The 15,754-nt window shown below is 41.8% G+C and overlaps 1 protein-coding gene across 1 annotated transcript in view; it reads left to right on the top strand.

The window, feature by feature from the left end:
- The window catches only part of AZI2 (5-azacytidine induced 2), a 106,639-nt gene that overhangs the window by 11,244 nt on the left and 79,641 nt on the right, over window positions 1–15,754 (top strand). Inside the window, exon 2 of the mRNA XM_088462754.1 lies at window positions 13,327–13,556. Coding sequence (XP_088318880.1) covers window positions 13,332–13,556 — 225 coding nt within the window. The 5' untranslated portion in view covers window positions 13,327–13,331. The remainder of the gene's footprint in view (window positions 1–13,326; window positions 13,557–15,754) is intronic.

Raw genomic sequence — 15,754 nt, 5'->3', positions numbered from 1 at the left:
CTCACCACACGTCAGTGTGGTATGTATGGGAAAAACAAGAAAATTGGCATGTGGCAGGATGTTTAAGTCTCCAAGCATCATGCCAGCCAAGGTCAGCCTCCTAGTTAGAAAAACCGCTACCTCCCTGTGGTTATGTCGAGGACTCCTGCCACCTGTCCAAAGCTAAGTTAAAGACATTGTTGAAATCTCCCAAACATATTACTGATGTGGATGGGGAATTTACCGCAAACCCAGCAGCCTTTTTTAAAACCTTGTGGGAAAAAGGAGAGGGGATATGTACAGTAAGAGATGATTTTACAGTCCAAGAACAAAATTCGCCATTTTGGTCAATACGTACAGAGTTTAACACAAATGGGACCATTTTCTTAATTAAAATGGAGACACCCCTAGAATCTGACATATGAGAGGCATGGTATGTCCAGTCCAACCAAGGCCTGTTTAGGGACAGGAGCTTACTCCCTAGTAAATGCGTCTTCGTTAAACATTTGAAAGGTTATGACCCCGACAATTTGTTTGAGGACTGCATAAGCTTATCTTTTAACCCATGATAACCTCCAAGGTACGGTATTAATGAAATCTGCGTCCCATCGTACCCACACAATAAGAAAAAAAAACAACATATATTTCAAAAACAGGCCTATATGTGCTCTGCAGACTCCATATATGCAATTCAACAGATATAAGAAAAAAAGAAAATGTAAAAGAAAAAACATAAAATACACAGAAAAAATACCCCTTACCCCCAACACTCCCCCAACTTAGGCATACTTGGATCGCTAAACTGAACCAAAAAGATTTAACAGGCAAAATGACCTATAAAAAAACTATACATGAGAACTAACCCCCTAGCAAATTAAATGGGGCAATTAATTCCTATAACCACCAAAGCAGTAGAATATATGGGTGTCAATATATAAAGAACATATTAAAGATCTACGATTGTGCGGCTAAAAACATTACGAATTATGCAAATCAGTCAGAAAAGGTAACAGGACAATCTGGCCTCAGCAGAGAAGAGCGAGCATGGTACCACCCCAACACGCAGTAAACCATTCGTAATTAACATAGAGCGAAAGGAGGGCAGGTCGTGCCCAGCGATCTGTAGGGGTATACCAGTCCAGACCAATTTACTACAAGGAACTGTGCAATGGAAACAGCTGCTACCTTTTTACAATATAAAACATATGTTTATTATAATTATGAAATGTATCATCTAGACAAATACAGTACAAAGTATCACTAATGTAACTAACAAAAAATAGAGTAAAAGATAAATAAAAAGCCCAGAGAACCACACACAAAGGGGTAAATTTAAGAATTGTGTTTGGTCGAGATGGCAATCTCAGGTGAGTTTAGGCATTTTTTACAATTCACAAATTTACTAAAGACAAACTCTGGTGAGTTTGGTAGAGATTTCTAATTTTTTACTGAAAAACTCGGGTGAGATTGCAAACACAATTAAATCATCATCAGCCAAACTCGCAAGTACTTTCACTGAAAACAATACAACTCGGGAATTTTACAAAGAATCTTGATTACAATCACGGGTGTAATTGCAACCTCGCAGCTAAATAGAAGTTTCAAATAGACCACCTCCTAAGCTGCGAGTTTGGCAGAAACATACACAGATCAGTGTGATTGTGTATGTTTCTGCATGTATAATACCTAAATTGTAAAAAAAAAAAAGCATAACCAGCCCCGGGCTGATCACGCAGTCTTGGTTCCTAAAATATGGGGGGGAAAACGTGTACGGTTCACCTGTATTTTAGGAACCAGCCTGTCCTGGTTTTAAAAATAGGGGCGGGGAAATTGTGTAGGGGTCCCCCTATTTTTAAAACTAACGCCAGGCTCAAATCTGGCCGGGGTGTAATGCCACAGCCTGGGGACCCTATCCCCGTGTCTCCCCAGCAAAAGCATTATCACCCCAAGCTGGGGATTGCAGGGGAGGTGGGAACCCTGCAATAAAGGTGTCCCGTTCCCAGATGGCGGAGTCCTTAATGCGTTTCGTCGTGTTCACGTCACTTTTTCAAAAGGTACGACTCCATATCTGTAAGGCTGCTTATTTAAGCTCCCAGTGATATCCATAGTAATTACGCTTCAGTAATAGCCGTGATGTATAATGGACCATCGATGGAAACCCAGAGGCACATTATAACATTTATCCCCATATATAAAAGTGCAGTGCATACTTAATATCAAGAGAATATACAGTCAGGTGCATAAATATTGGGACATTGACAGAATTTTCATATTTTGGCCTCTATTCACCACCACAATGGCTTTGAAATGAAACAAACAAGATGTGCTTTAACTGCAGACTTTCAGATTTAATTTGAGGGTAATTACATCCAAATAAGGTGAACGGTGTAGGAATTACAACGGTTTCTATATGTGCCTCACACTTTTTAAGGGGCCAAAAGTAATGAGACTATCAACTCAAAAACTATTTCATGGACAGGTGTGGGCTATTCCCTCGTTATTTCATTATCAATTAAGCAGGTAAAAGGTCTGGAGTTGATTCTGGGTGTGACATTTGCATATGGAATCAGTTGCTGTCGACTCTCAATATGAGATCCAAAGAGCTGTCATGATCAGTGAAGCAAGCCATCATTAGGCTGAAAAATCAAAACAAACCCATCAGAGAGATAGCAAAAACATTAGGTGTGGCCAAATCAACTGTTTGGAAGATTCTTAAAAAGAAAGAACATACCGGGGAGCTCAGCAACACCAAAAGACCCGGAAGACCACGGAAAACAACTGTGGTGGATGACAGAAGAATTATTTCCCTAGTGAAGAAAAACCCCTTCACAACAGTTGGCCAAATCAAGAACACTCTCCAGGAGGTAGGTATATATGTGTCAAAGTCAACATTCAAGAGAAGACTTCACAAGAGTGAATGTGGAGGGTTTGCCACAAGATGTAAACCATTGGTGAGCCACAAAAACAGGAAGACCAGATTAGAGTTTGCCAAACAACATCTAAAAAAGCCATTACAGTTCTGGAAGAACATTCTATGGACAGATGAGACAAAGATCAACTTGTACCAGAGTGATGGGAAGAGAAGAGTATGGAGAAGGAAAGGAACTGCTCATGATCCAAAACATACCACCTCATCAGTGAAGCATGGTGGTGGTAGTGTCATGGCGTGGGCTTGTATGGCTGCCAATTGAACTGGTTCCCTTGTATTTATTGATGATGTGACTGCTGACAAAAGCAGCAGAATGAATTCTGAAGTGTTTCGGGCAATATTATATGCTCATATTCAGTCAAATGCTTCAGAACTCATTGGACGGCTCTTCACAGTGCAGGTGGACAATGACCCGAAGCATACTGCAAAAGCAACCAAAGAGTTTTTTAATGCTAAAAAGTGGAGTGTTATGCATGACCAAGTCGATCCCCTGACCTGAATCCGATTGAGTATGCATTTCACTTGATGAAGACAAAACTGAAGGGAAAATGCCCCAAGAACAAGCAGGAACTGAAGACATATGCAGTAGAGGCCTGGCAGAGCATCACCAGGGATGAAACCCAGCGTCTGGTGATGTCTATGCGTTCCAGACTTCAGGCTGTAATTGCCTGCAAAGGATTTGCAACAAAGTATTAAAAAGTGAAAGCTAGATTTAGGATTGTTTAGTTTGTCCCATTACTTTTGGCCCCTTAAAAAGTGGGAGGCACATATTGAAACCTTTGTAATTCCTACACCGTTCACCTGATTTGGATGTAATTACCCTCAAATTAAATCTGAAAGTCTGCAGTTAAAGCACATCTTGTTTGTTTCATTTCAAAGCCATTGTGGTGGTGAATAGAGGCCAAAATATGAAAATTCTGTCAATGTCCCAATATTTATGCACCTGACTGTGTGTATGTGTGTATGTGTGTGTGTGTGTGTGTGTGTGTGTGTGTGTATATTTATATATAATCTCCCCATTAAGCACTTTTCCCCCTTTGCATCAGACTGGACTCATGCAATCTGTAACAGTTAACCTCCTGAATCAGACTTCTTGTCCTATAAATTATTAGATGGCCATCTTGCCTATTTTCTCTCCTGATGCCCAGTCATGTTTTATTACTGTGTTTGTTCCCAATTGTGAAGTGATGCAGAGTACTGTAAGCTGCTGCTATTTAAATACACATTAATGGTATTTAATAATTCATAGGTATAGATTATCTCTGATAAACACATTTCCAAGTAAAGGAAAATGTGGCAGAGATATAATTTCTTCTATATCTGTAGTTAACAATGTAAGGAAATTAAGTATTTTGGCTAATAGGTTCCATCACACTCTGTACCTCCTGTTTATGCAGTTTAGTTTGTTTCTTTGTGCAGGACGGAGATGGAGTTACCCACCGCAACCAAGCTTGGTGCATATGAGAAATGCGGTCAAACGCGCATTTTCGGGGTTTGACTGCATTTTTCCCTTTCATGTGTGATCTTTTATTTAAGGGCATGTAAATTGTCAGCTCTTATGGTGACTCAGTATTGATCACTATCGCTTCCTGGCAGACAATTCTTCAGTCTTTTACCCCTTTCAGACATAGACAAAAATCTGGGAATTTGCAGGGGCACGCCGAGTTGACCCGGGTCCTGCTTATTTCTGAATGGATCAAACTCAGGTTGACAGTCCAAGGGCTGCGACCCTACAGTCGACCAGGGTTATTCCTGGGACTTGTAACCTGGGTCAGTGCTCTGGTTCATGTCAGAATGCCGCAACCTGCGACCTGGGTTTTTAGAGGAAGCTGATTGGCTGTTCGGGGCTGTTACTCTGCCGTCTACTGCTGACGAGGTCATCTGTATGTCCCCTTTAATTGACTTCACACTGATTGCCAGGGCAGACACGGCTTATGTGTGAAACGGGTCGACCTGGGGAAAAACCCGGGTCTGTGGTGTAGTGTTCTCCAAGCTGGGGCCCAGGCAGAGGCGTCACTAGGGTTGGTGTCACCCAGTGCTGTAACTCATGGATACCGGGCGACACCAGGCGGGCATGATGACATCATGCCCTGCATACTGGGTAGAGAAGATGGACTGGACCAAAATACTGTCGGCGCCAGTCCGTCCGCACCACCCCCTGTAGTGGGGAGTGGACTGGTGGGCGGGGGCAGGGGCGGATTGGGATGAAAAACCAGCCCAGGAAGTTTATGGAAGCAGCCCTAATGGGGACGGGGTCTGTTTAGCACTCCTCATAGTGCCTGATTCTGAATTGCACGCAGTTGTGGCCTGTGCTTCTTTTGCTACAGTTGCGACTGCGACTTTAGGCTAATGCCGCTACAATGGCCTTCTCTGGTGTACATCCGTGTGTCAGAATGTTCAAGGACTGAGATGCCCGCTGTCAGTGCCTACAGATGCTGCAACCTTGCTTTGTGGGTCTTTAGATGCCACTATCTGTCCACCATTGAAACTTTTACCACCCCTATGCTAGGTGCAGGTCATCCGCCTGAGTATGGTCTCGAGTGTGAGCATTTCACTCTCTCTATGCAACCACTTTCAGCAACATGCCCATGTCACTCCAATAACACGCTCATACTAAGTTACATCTGCGTCTAATTAGTCAACGCCCTGTAACTACCTACGAAGGCACAACCCATTTCTAATACACTACACTACTTGGTGCTTGCGTCTGAATCTGTACTGCAACTCTGTACAAATACCATCGGGACGCATGCACAGTGCAACTCTCATGCTCAGAAGAAAAACATAACACGAGAATGAAAAAATGTTGACCCACACAGAAAAAGAAACAAACATATTGGCCCCCACAGGAAAAAAGAATACACGTTAGTCCCCATGAGGAAAAAAAAACACGCAACAGCTTCCACAGGGTAAAAACACCCCCATTGGCCTACACAGGAAAAAATTAAACACATTGATTCAATGATTGCCCCCGCAGGAAAAAAATAAAACACACATTGATTCCCCTCCAGTCCCCTAGAGAAGCCTGAGTGAGCTCACATGCTGAGCTGTCACCAATAGCTGTGGAGCTAATTGCAGGAGACGAGCCTACAGCCGCTCCAGAAAGTCCAGACCAGTGAGTGTCCCATGGTTTCCCTCCAGAGAGTCCAGACCAGACCATTGGGTTGGAACTTAGGGCCTGATTCAGAGCCGCTCGTAAGCGGCCGCTCGTTCGCTCTGAGCGATGTTCGCACAACTGCGTATGGGTCGTAATGCGCATGCGCAAACCAGTCATTGCGGTCGGAAATCATGCGCTCGCAAAACAGCGAGGGGCTGCTAATTTGATTGACAGAATGTACCGTTTGTGGGTGGTAACGGCAAGGTGCTTGAAAACGGGGGAGTGGAGATCCGAACGCAGGCGTGCCTAACGGTCAAAAGGGCGTTTTAATGGGAGTGCATAAATAGTAAAGGCGCGTCATCGACCACGTCACTTGGTTGTCTTTTAGACTGAACTGCTCGCAATGATATCGGTAAGAAAAACCTACCACAAGCACTGCGAGCAGTTCAGATGCCTTTCGTTGTACCTGATTAATCTAATAAATACCGGAGTTGATGTGTGATGCGAACGGCAAAGGGGCGTCTTTACAAAATAGCGAGCGCATTTGTCGTTCGCTTGCTCAGACATAGAGGCGTCAACAAATCGCAAAGAGCGAGCGCTCAATTTAAATAGCCGGCCCCTTTTTTGGAACGACCGTCCGCAAATAGCGTCCGGGTCTGAATCGGGCCCTCAGTCCCGCTCCCTCCCTCACTCACCCAAGCCCCCAGCACCTTATCACCGTCCTCTGCCCTCTTCACCTCAGCCCTTTCCTCTGCCCCTTACCACGATCCTCAGCCCCTCATCACCTTCCCCAGCCCGGCCACCGTGCCATTTTCCCGGTGACCTGCGCATGTGTTCAGCGCTGCCAGCCACCAGAGAGAGAGAGAGAGATGAGGGGGCCCAGGACAGAGACTGCACATGGGCCCCCTCCTCTTTTAATACAGCCCCTGAATAATGTGTGTGTGTGTGTGTGTGTGTATATATGTATCTATATATCTATATCGCGATCTCTAACTTCTTGACACTGCAGCAATTCTCCATAGAAATTAGAACATGAAATGACCAGGCAGATATATCAGATGTAAGTTTACTTACTGACTGTCACTCTGTCAGAAATGGCAGCCTGGTAACAGCTCCTGTTCCCTGCTGATCCAGGCGGCGGGCTGTATTCAGGCTTGAGGCAAAGCTGTTAGTGGTGACTGACAGCTCCGCAAAGGCTTATGGGAGGAGTTGCTGTGGCTGGGCATGCGCTGCAGCTCCTCCATCGGCCATTTTCATTTAACTTTAGTGGCTGATCGGAGCTGATCGTGGCAGCCGGACAGCCTGGAGCAGTGGTGGGCAGCCTTGCTTGAGAGTGGTGGGTGTGGAGGCATGGGGTGCAGACATGAGTGTGCGGATTTTGGTGCCACTCTCTTGGAGGGTGACACCCGGTGCAGCCCGCACCCTCCTAATGACGTCTCTGGGCCCAGGTTACACCTGTGTTGAAAATCCCAGATTGGAGCTGTGTATTTGCCAGGGCATATGTCTGAAAGGGGTGTAAAATTTAACGATACTGGATTTAAACCTCTATACGCTCCTGCCTATACCTTCTAAATCTTGCCTATACCTTCTAGAATTGACGCTATTTGCGTACGCAGTCATACAGTAAATAAATGCCTTCAGACTTTGAAATGTGTTTCCAACGCACAAAGGTTATTATTCAACATAAAAACAGTAGGTTACACGCTGTGATCTAAAGACAATTTAGCGCAAAGAAATCATACAGACCCAAGATATAGTTATTACATACGCATGCGCTCTGGGACCAGTTACCGGCATCAACAAGAAACCTCCGTCAACAGCGTCAGCAAGAAGACTCCAGATTGGGGTCTGAATTCACATATATACCCTTACAGGGATAAACAATACAATAGGCAAGTTTGGCATGATTCCATTGGTTCTCCGTCACAGTGCTTCTGTTACAGGACATTTAACAGGTCGATTCAAATGGACACAGGTCAGCCTCCAACAGCCTTTTGTCTCCTTTTTCCTGCCACATGCAAATCTAAGCTGCTAACATTACATAGTACATTTTAGTGTTTTAACTCTCTACAGTCCATAAGTTGTGAACGCATGTTGCGATCTTCTCACCGATGACACCGGAAAGCTGTTGAGACAGAGTAGATCAGTACAACACCAAACACTGTTTGCTTATCATGTACTAAACCTTAGATATCAAATAGTCTTTATTTCACAACATTTAGTAATAAATGAATAAACCTTGAATATTACACTTTGAAGCTATGGAACCTTTTATGTGAGTGTGCAGTGTGCAAGTATTAGGGGTTTGGGAAAAGACACTAGTTAGATTTATGTAGTGAGGGCTTTTAACTTAGGGAAGATGCATACGCTTGAAGCTAATAAACAGTGTCCGTACGCGGGGAATTATGCATTCGCTAATGTGCGTATTGTTAATGTGTGTGTGGTGTATGGTGAAATATGCGATCGCATGATGCTAATAATAGCATCGCCGTATGTACTTAAGTGTGAGTTTCTCTAAAATGGTGCTGGGCGGCCATTCACAAAATGGCGTCGTGCAGATCTCATTTTCTAAGATGATGTCTTGTGGCCATTCGCAAGATAGCGTCGTTCCAATCTAATTTTAAACTGATTCTGTCTCAGCCAATTATCCAGCTTCGACAAATGGCAGCCAGCTCATCAGGCATGTTTATTTGTACATACAGTTCTGCAGGTCTCTAAATGATCACCTACTTCCGTAGCCAAAAACTACTGTCTTGGCTATATTATGAATTTTGTCAGTATTAGTATCATGAAATCTTAAGGCTGATGCAGGTTGAGATGTATGCCAGCTTGCGTAGTCTACCTAGCATGAAATAGTTCTGCAAATTCTAAAAAGATCGGGTCACTGAAATGTAGACTTATGCGATTTTGGCATTTAGGCTGGCCTCTGTCTGGAGAGAGAGGATGGGATAGTCTACTGTAGTTTATACATATTGTTCTCATGCACACCTGCAGAAACACATATACAGTGGTGTTTGTGAACCCTTCAGAATTTTTTTTATATTTCTGCTGAAATTTGGCCTAAAACTACATCAGGTTTTCACACAAGTCCTAAAAGTAGATTAAGAGAACCAAATCAAACAAATGAGACGTGCTCATTTTTATTGAAGAACATTATCCAATATCACATATCTGTGAGTAGCAACAGTATGTGAACTTTTGCTTTCAGTATCTGGTATGAACCCCTTGTGCAGCAATAACTGCTTCTAAACGTTTCTGGTAATTGTTGATTAGTCCTGAACATCGGCATGGAGGTATTTGACCCCATTCCTCTGTACAAAACCGCTTCATCTCTTATGTTGGTGAGTTTCCTCCTATGAATTGCTTGCTTCAAGTCCTTCCACAACATTTTGATTGGATTAAGGTCAGGACTTTGACTTGGCCATTCCTAAACTTTAAATTTACTCTTCTTTCACCATTCTTTGGTAGAATGACTTGTGTGCCTTGGGTCGTTGCATAACCCATGTTCTCTTGACATGCAGCTCATGGACAGATGTCCTGACATTTTCCTGTAGAGCATTCTGGCATAATTCATAATTCATTGTCCCATCAATAATGGCAAGTTGTCATGGGCCAGATGCAGCAAAACAGGCCCAAACCATAATACCCCACCACCGTGTTTCAAAGATGGTATGAGGAGGTTTTTATGCTGGAATGCAGTGTTCTTTCTCAAACATAACCCTTGTCATTTAAACCAGAAAGCTCTATTTTGGAGTCATCTGTCCACAAAATATTGTTCCAGTAGTCTTCTGGCTTGTCCAGGTGATCTTTAGCAAACTGCGGACGGGCAGGAATATTCTTTATGGAGAGCAGTGGCTTTCTCCTTGCAGTCCTGCCATGCACACCATTTTTGTTCAGTGTCCTCCTGATGGTGGACTCCTGAACATTAACATTCGCTAATGTGATAAAAGCCTTCAGTTGCTTAGAGGTTACTTGTGAACTATTAGACACCTTGCTCTTGGCGTGAACTTTGTTGGTCGACCACTCCTGGGAGGGTAATAATGGTCTGGAATTTCTTCCGTTTGTACACAATCTGTCTGACTGTTGATTGGTGGAGTCCAAACTCTTTTGAGATGGTTTTGTAACCTTTTCCAGCCTGATGGGCATCAACAACTCTTCTTCTGAGGTCCTCAGAAATCTCCTTTGTTCATGGCATGATACACTTCCTCAAACGTGTTCTGAACATCAGACTTTGATGGATCCCTGTTCTTTTAAAAAGACAGGTTGCACACTCACACCTGATATTCATCCTATAAATTGAAAATACCGGATTCTAATTTCACCTTTAAAATATCTGCTAAGCCTAAAGGTTCACATACTTTTGCCACTTACAGATATGTGATATTGGGTCATATTCCTAAAAAAAGAAAAAAAGAGCATGTCTAATTTATTTTGTCTCATTTGTTTGATTGGGTTATCTTTATCTACTTTTAAGGACTTGTGTGAAAATCTGAGATAGTTTTAGGCCAAATTTCAGCAGAAATATAAAAAAATTCTGAAGGGTTCAATACATGCTGATGAATTGTAAACAGGAGCATACTGTATGCTGCTAATTTGGATGTATTGCAAGATATGCAATTCTCTTCATGTGAGCAGAAATGTTTTGGGAATTTTAAAATATAATTTTGATAAACATGTCGAATATAACTTGTAAAAATACAAACTATATAGACATCAGGCGCTCACAACTTCTAATGATGACTAACAATTTGGAATGTTGAGAAATAGCTGCTCCTAATAGTGAAATTGATCACCCTCTGACGAAACCGCCTTTTAATATAGCGGAAGAAACATGTAAGGGTTTTCCCTTCAATGCACCAACCTGGTTTTTCCTGCTCCAGCTGCCAACAGCGATTCGAACATTGTGTACCTGAGCCATTTACAGCCTGAGGAACAATTACCCACACCTTGGTACTATTGACTGTGGAACATTTGTAACGACCAAAGTGAACTATCCATTACATCAGCCGGCCGGCGGTAAGCACTAGTGTCTTGCACGAGTGGGGGAGAATTGACTGGCTGCACACGCTGACAGACGAACACTGCTATCCATATTAAGGCAGATCGCCCTCGATTGCAATACTCTATAAATCAAAGTATATACTGCTGTACGAACTGATTCATAAGAATTATGGGGATGAAACACTTAAGTGAAAACTACTATACTGGCTAAGAGTCTAGCTGGATTATAATCAATAATTTCTCCTGTATGAGAGAACAGACAAACTTATTGTTTACACTATTTGATTAACGCTGTGTGGAGCTGGAGCATATATGGCCATATAAATATTTTTATTTATTTATTTATTTTTTCCTATGTAAGAGACACCCACTGCAGGGGTGTATCTCTTTTTTTATACAGATATAAGCCTATTCACAACCTTTACCATATTGTTTTTTTTTGTATATTTTTGTGTGTCTCTATTTTAACTTTTTATTAAATTTTTTTATTTTTTATATTATTTATTGTGTTTTAGATATATATGCAATTGTACATGTGATGTTAATAAATTGTCATACTTTTTTCTAAATTAGCGCTCTTTGACAAGTTGATACAAGTTTAATAACATATATTATTAGTGATATACAATATATTTTAATTGACGTTATATTCAGACCTTTATTATAATTTTGAAAAACACTATCTGCCTCATTGGGCAGATTCAATCAGTTGTGGGTTAAGTCGCATGTTTTGTTCTCCCTTTTATAAAATGTCCAGAGCTATTTAATTACGGGCTTGCAAGCAGTTCCGCTTATTATGGCTCATACCCTGTGGATGCGAATTAAATCTACCCCAAAGTGTGCTTCCACCAAAACATTGTATTTTACTGTATTTGTATGCATAGTAAAACAACATAAACTATGATGATAGTATTAAAGTATAAATAACTGAATCTCTGCACAGTGAGGATTGAATATGCTGAGTTGTACACCTTTTATGAGATTACTCCACCCCTAACCATACTTTTGATCAAGTTGCCATTATTTCTATCAGCACATCCTTGCCCCAGCTCTATTCTTGGTGCAATAGATCCATATGCACAAGCATATAACCTGTAATTCCATTTGAACACCTAAATCTAGCCTAGATGTTCATGTCCATTCAGCCACGAATGGAGATCTAACTGAGATGCGTAGGACTTGGAATCACTGTAGGTTCTTGGCTACAGAGCAAGCAGAGTGCTAAAAGTCACAAGAAATGTCAGCCACCCTGCATCACCCACAATGGCTTCTTTAGTAACATGCCTTGAGATGCTGGAAGGGCATGTAATTGCTAGGTTGACATTTACAATGTCAATATTGTTAAAATGCCAACAGGCAACATGTCTGCATTTTCAGAATGCCGTCGTGAGGGTTTGGCTGCTGGGATGAAGGGGGTGTGTGGGCTAGGCTGCAGGGGAGTGGGAAATTAGGCCCTAGAGGCAGGGGTAGGGGTTAGGAATAGTGAATACTTACCAGAACGCTGGAGGATCACAGGTGTAACCTGGAAGTAAGAGTCACATGACCTTTGTGACCTGGAAGCCACGCCGAAGCTGGCAGGAGCACGTAGGTTACCGCAGGGCCGCAATAGACTATATAGATATAGACATATATTGCACCCGCTGGAAGTTGCAATGATCATTCTAGGTCCGGAGCGGGGCAGAGTGCTGGACTGTAAAAAGGGCACTGATGCACGCGCCCGTAAGAAAAAGGGGGTGTGGTTTTGAGACACTCCTCCCTGTTCGCTCTTGGGGGCGTGCCCAGCACTTACGGGTATGCTGGGCTGCCCCCAAGCTCTCCACTCGCTGTGAGAAGATGTCGCGTGGTGAGTGCTGCACCTCAACTTTTCCCACCCATGGGACACTGCAGACCGGCAGGCTATTTCAGCAGGGTGCCACATACAATATTGTAGATGCTGTGAACAGAGAGGCTTTAGAATGCCCCTCTGAGCTCTATTTACATTGTGACATACTCACATGTCATGCTGAGCCCAGTGTCCTTCATACTGTTTTGTACTGTACCTCCAGACAATGACTTGTAGTCAGACAGTCTGATGTATGTTTACAAAGGTACTTTTTTAAAATGGAAAATTATGAGGGAATGCTGCTTTACATAAACTAGAAAACAAAAGTGCTCAGAAAAGATATACATCTAGTTCACTGACTTTGAATACTTGATCTCTTTACTGAGATTAAATGTTTAGCAGTATGCTGTAATAAAATGCCTCATTAGAGTTTTTATTACAGTGTGAAAGCTGACCGCAGCAACAATAAGCTCATTTTAATTCTCTTTCTATTTACAGGCAGCATGGATTCCATGATAGATGATGACATTTGTATCCTGACTCATGAGAAGGAAGACTGTATGAGGATGAGAGACCAAGGCGCTCCAGTCTCTGCATCCTCTGGAGAAGCATCGGTGGCCTCTCACTTTGCCCTTGTCACAGCATATGAAGACATCAAGAAACGCTTGAAAGATACTGAAAGGGAAAATTATTCCCTGAAGAAAAAATTAAGACAAATGGAAGAAAAGGTAAGCTTACATAGGTCAAATGTGGGACTCCTATTGCTTTGCTATTGCTCTGACATACGGTCATTAAACAAAATGTGTTAATCGGTACACAGCAGTGCTCCATATTTTGGTATTGCCTTTAAAAATGGCAATTTTAAAAATATATTAAAGTGGTTCAAAATAATTACCCAAGTTCTTTCTGAAATTAACACTGTAATATCCGCAAATAAGCTTTGCTTACAGATGTGTCCTCATACACCTAGCCTGAATACACTATGCGGCGTGAGTAAACCACTCAGTCGCACACAGATGTACAAGTTATCAAATTAATCAGTGCAGGCCCATGAAGCGGTTTGTCGCATCCAAGACGCATTTTCAAGTGAAAACATACGCTTGGCGCAAGCAGAGTTGCACGGGACATGGAGTGCCAAGAAGGGCTGTTTGGCATGACTGCAGCAATAGTATATGAGGACACATCTATAATTTAGCTGATGCTAAAGAATGCTTTGTTTCCCCTATGAAGAAATGTTATTTGTCTGCCACATCTCTTTGTATCCTGGTCGTACCCTTAAAAATGTCTAACCCTGCTTTCAGTCATGCCATACCCTACTACTGCCATTAAGGCATGCCCCCAGGCTCTTGTATTGAGAGGAAGTTCTAATAGATGATTGGTGGTCTTTGCATGGAGATAAGAGAAACCTTTGATTGGATTATATACTGCTAAGAAGCAAAAGAACAAAAAACTCTTTGTGGGGCACTCATTAAATCAATAGAAATGAAATGTATTGTTAAAGATATACATTTTAAAACTTAAATTTTAATTGAAACTATATATATATATATATATATATATATTTATTATGTGTGTTAATTGGTGACACTCTGTGGTTTAGAACAATTAAATGATCATGAAAAATTCCCAAAATCCTGTAGACAAATATTAGCATACATACTGTATATACGGCAAAAATATAGCGTTCCACAATACTAATATGCTAATTAGTAGCTTTTAGGGAATAGGCTAGACGCACACTCAAAAAATGTCTCACTTATGTTCAATTAAGAAAAAATCCATACCAATCAGAGACAACAATATCAGATGAGATATATATATATATATATATATATATATATATATATGTGTGTGTGTGTGTGTGTGTGTGTGTGTGTGTGTGTTTGTGTGTGTGTGTATATTATATTAATTCTGGAGGCAATAATTAAACCGTACATGTAACATATTGATGAGATGAGTCCAAATGTATCTTTGAACATTATTTACCCGGTCAGTCCGCTATACATATTGGCTGTATGTTACTATGACTGCAGCATTTCAACAGCAATTTCAACATCTAGCTTATAACATAAAACATATGAACCTATAGTGAGATTTAGGTGGATGTCTCTATACAAAAATATAGAGGAATGTAGGAAAGCCCAGGGAGCAAGCTGCGTCACAGCACTTCTGATTTTCCTTGTCTTGGAACATCTAACAAGGAATGAGAGAGTGATGATTGTATACCATAGAGAAACATCAGATCGACGCTTCTGCTATCTGAGCTCACAGCCGCATTTGACCTCTGTTACCAGCTGGCATTGCAGAGGTGAGCAACCGCTTCCGCCCAGATGAGAGAGCATGTCAAGAAAAAAAAAAAAAAGATACCTCCGGTCATATAAATCTCGTGGTCAGGCTGTGAGTATTGTGTCAGCCGGGTCGCTGGTGACTGGCAGACCTATCGGGTGGATGTGCGTTTCGCTTCGATGGCTTGATCTCCTGCACATTAGTGGTATGCACAGTGAGAACAAATCTCGGCTTGGCACAGCTTGTTAGTAGGGAGGCCTCTGTGACATGGGGTTTCAAGCCACACATTTGTGATTGGGTTCCCGTTACAGAGCTGTGGTGCATTGAGGTCCTACAGCAACATAATGTGTCAGTTTGTGTCATCACTGGAGTTGGAGTGTTCCACAGAATAGTCGATTGGACAATGCAACAAATGATTGAGACTCAATCAATTGTATGTCCTCTCCTTACTGGCGGAAAAACACTGCAGGTACTCGTTGATGGCTGTGGCTGTGTCATTATTTCATGTTATAAACTTCATATTAATGGTATTTTTAAGCCTAGTAATTTGTGAGTATTTCCTTTTAGGATAATAGTGTTAACATTTTTATACACATTAAAAATATGTACAGTAACTATTGATAATTTCAACATGATTTTC

Source organism: Taudactylus pleione, unplaced genomic scaffold (assembly GCF_031769625.1).
Source record: "Taudactylus pleione unplaced genomic scaffold, aTauple2 ptg000053l, whole genome shotgun sequence".
In the NCBI taxonomy this organism is placed as follows: Eukaryota; Metazoa; Chordata; class Amphibia; order Anura; family Myobatrachidae; genus Taudactylus; species Taudactylus pleione.
This window is presented reverse-complemented; position numbering and strand designations above follow the sequence as displayed.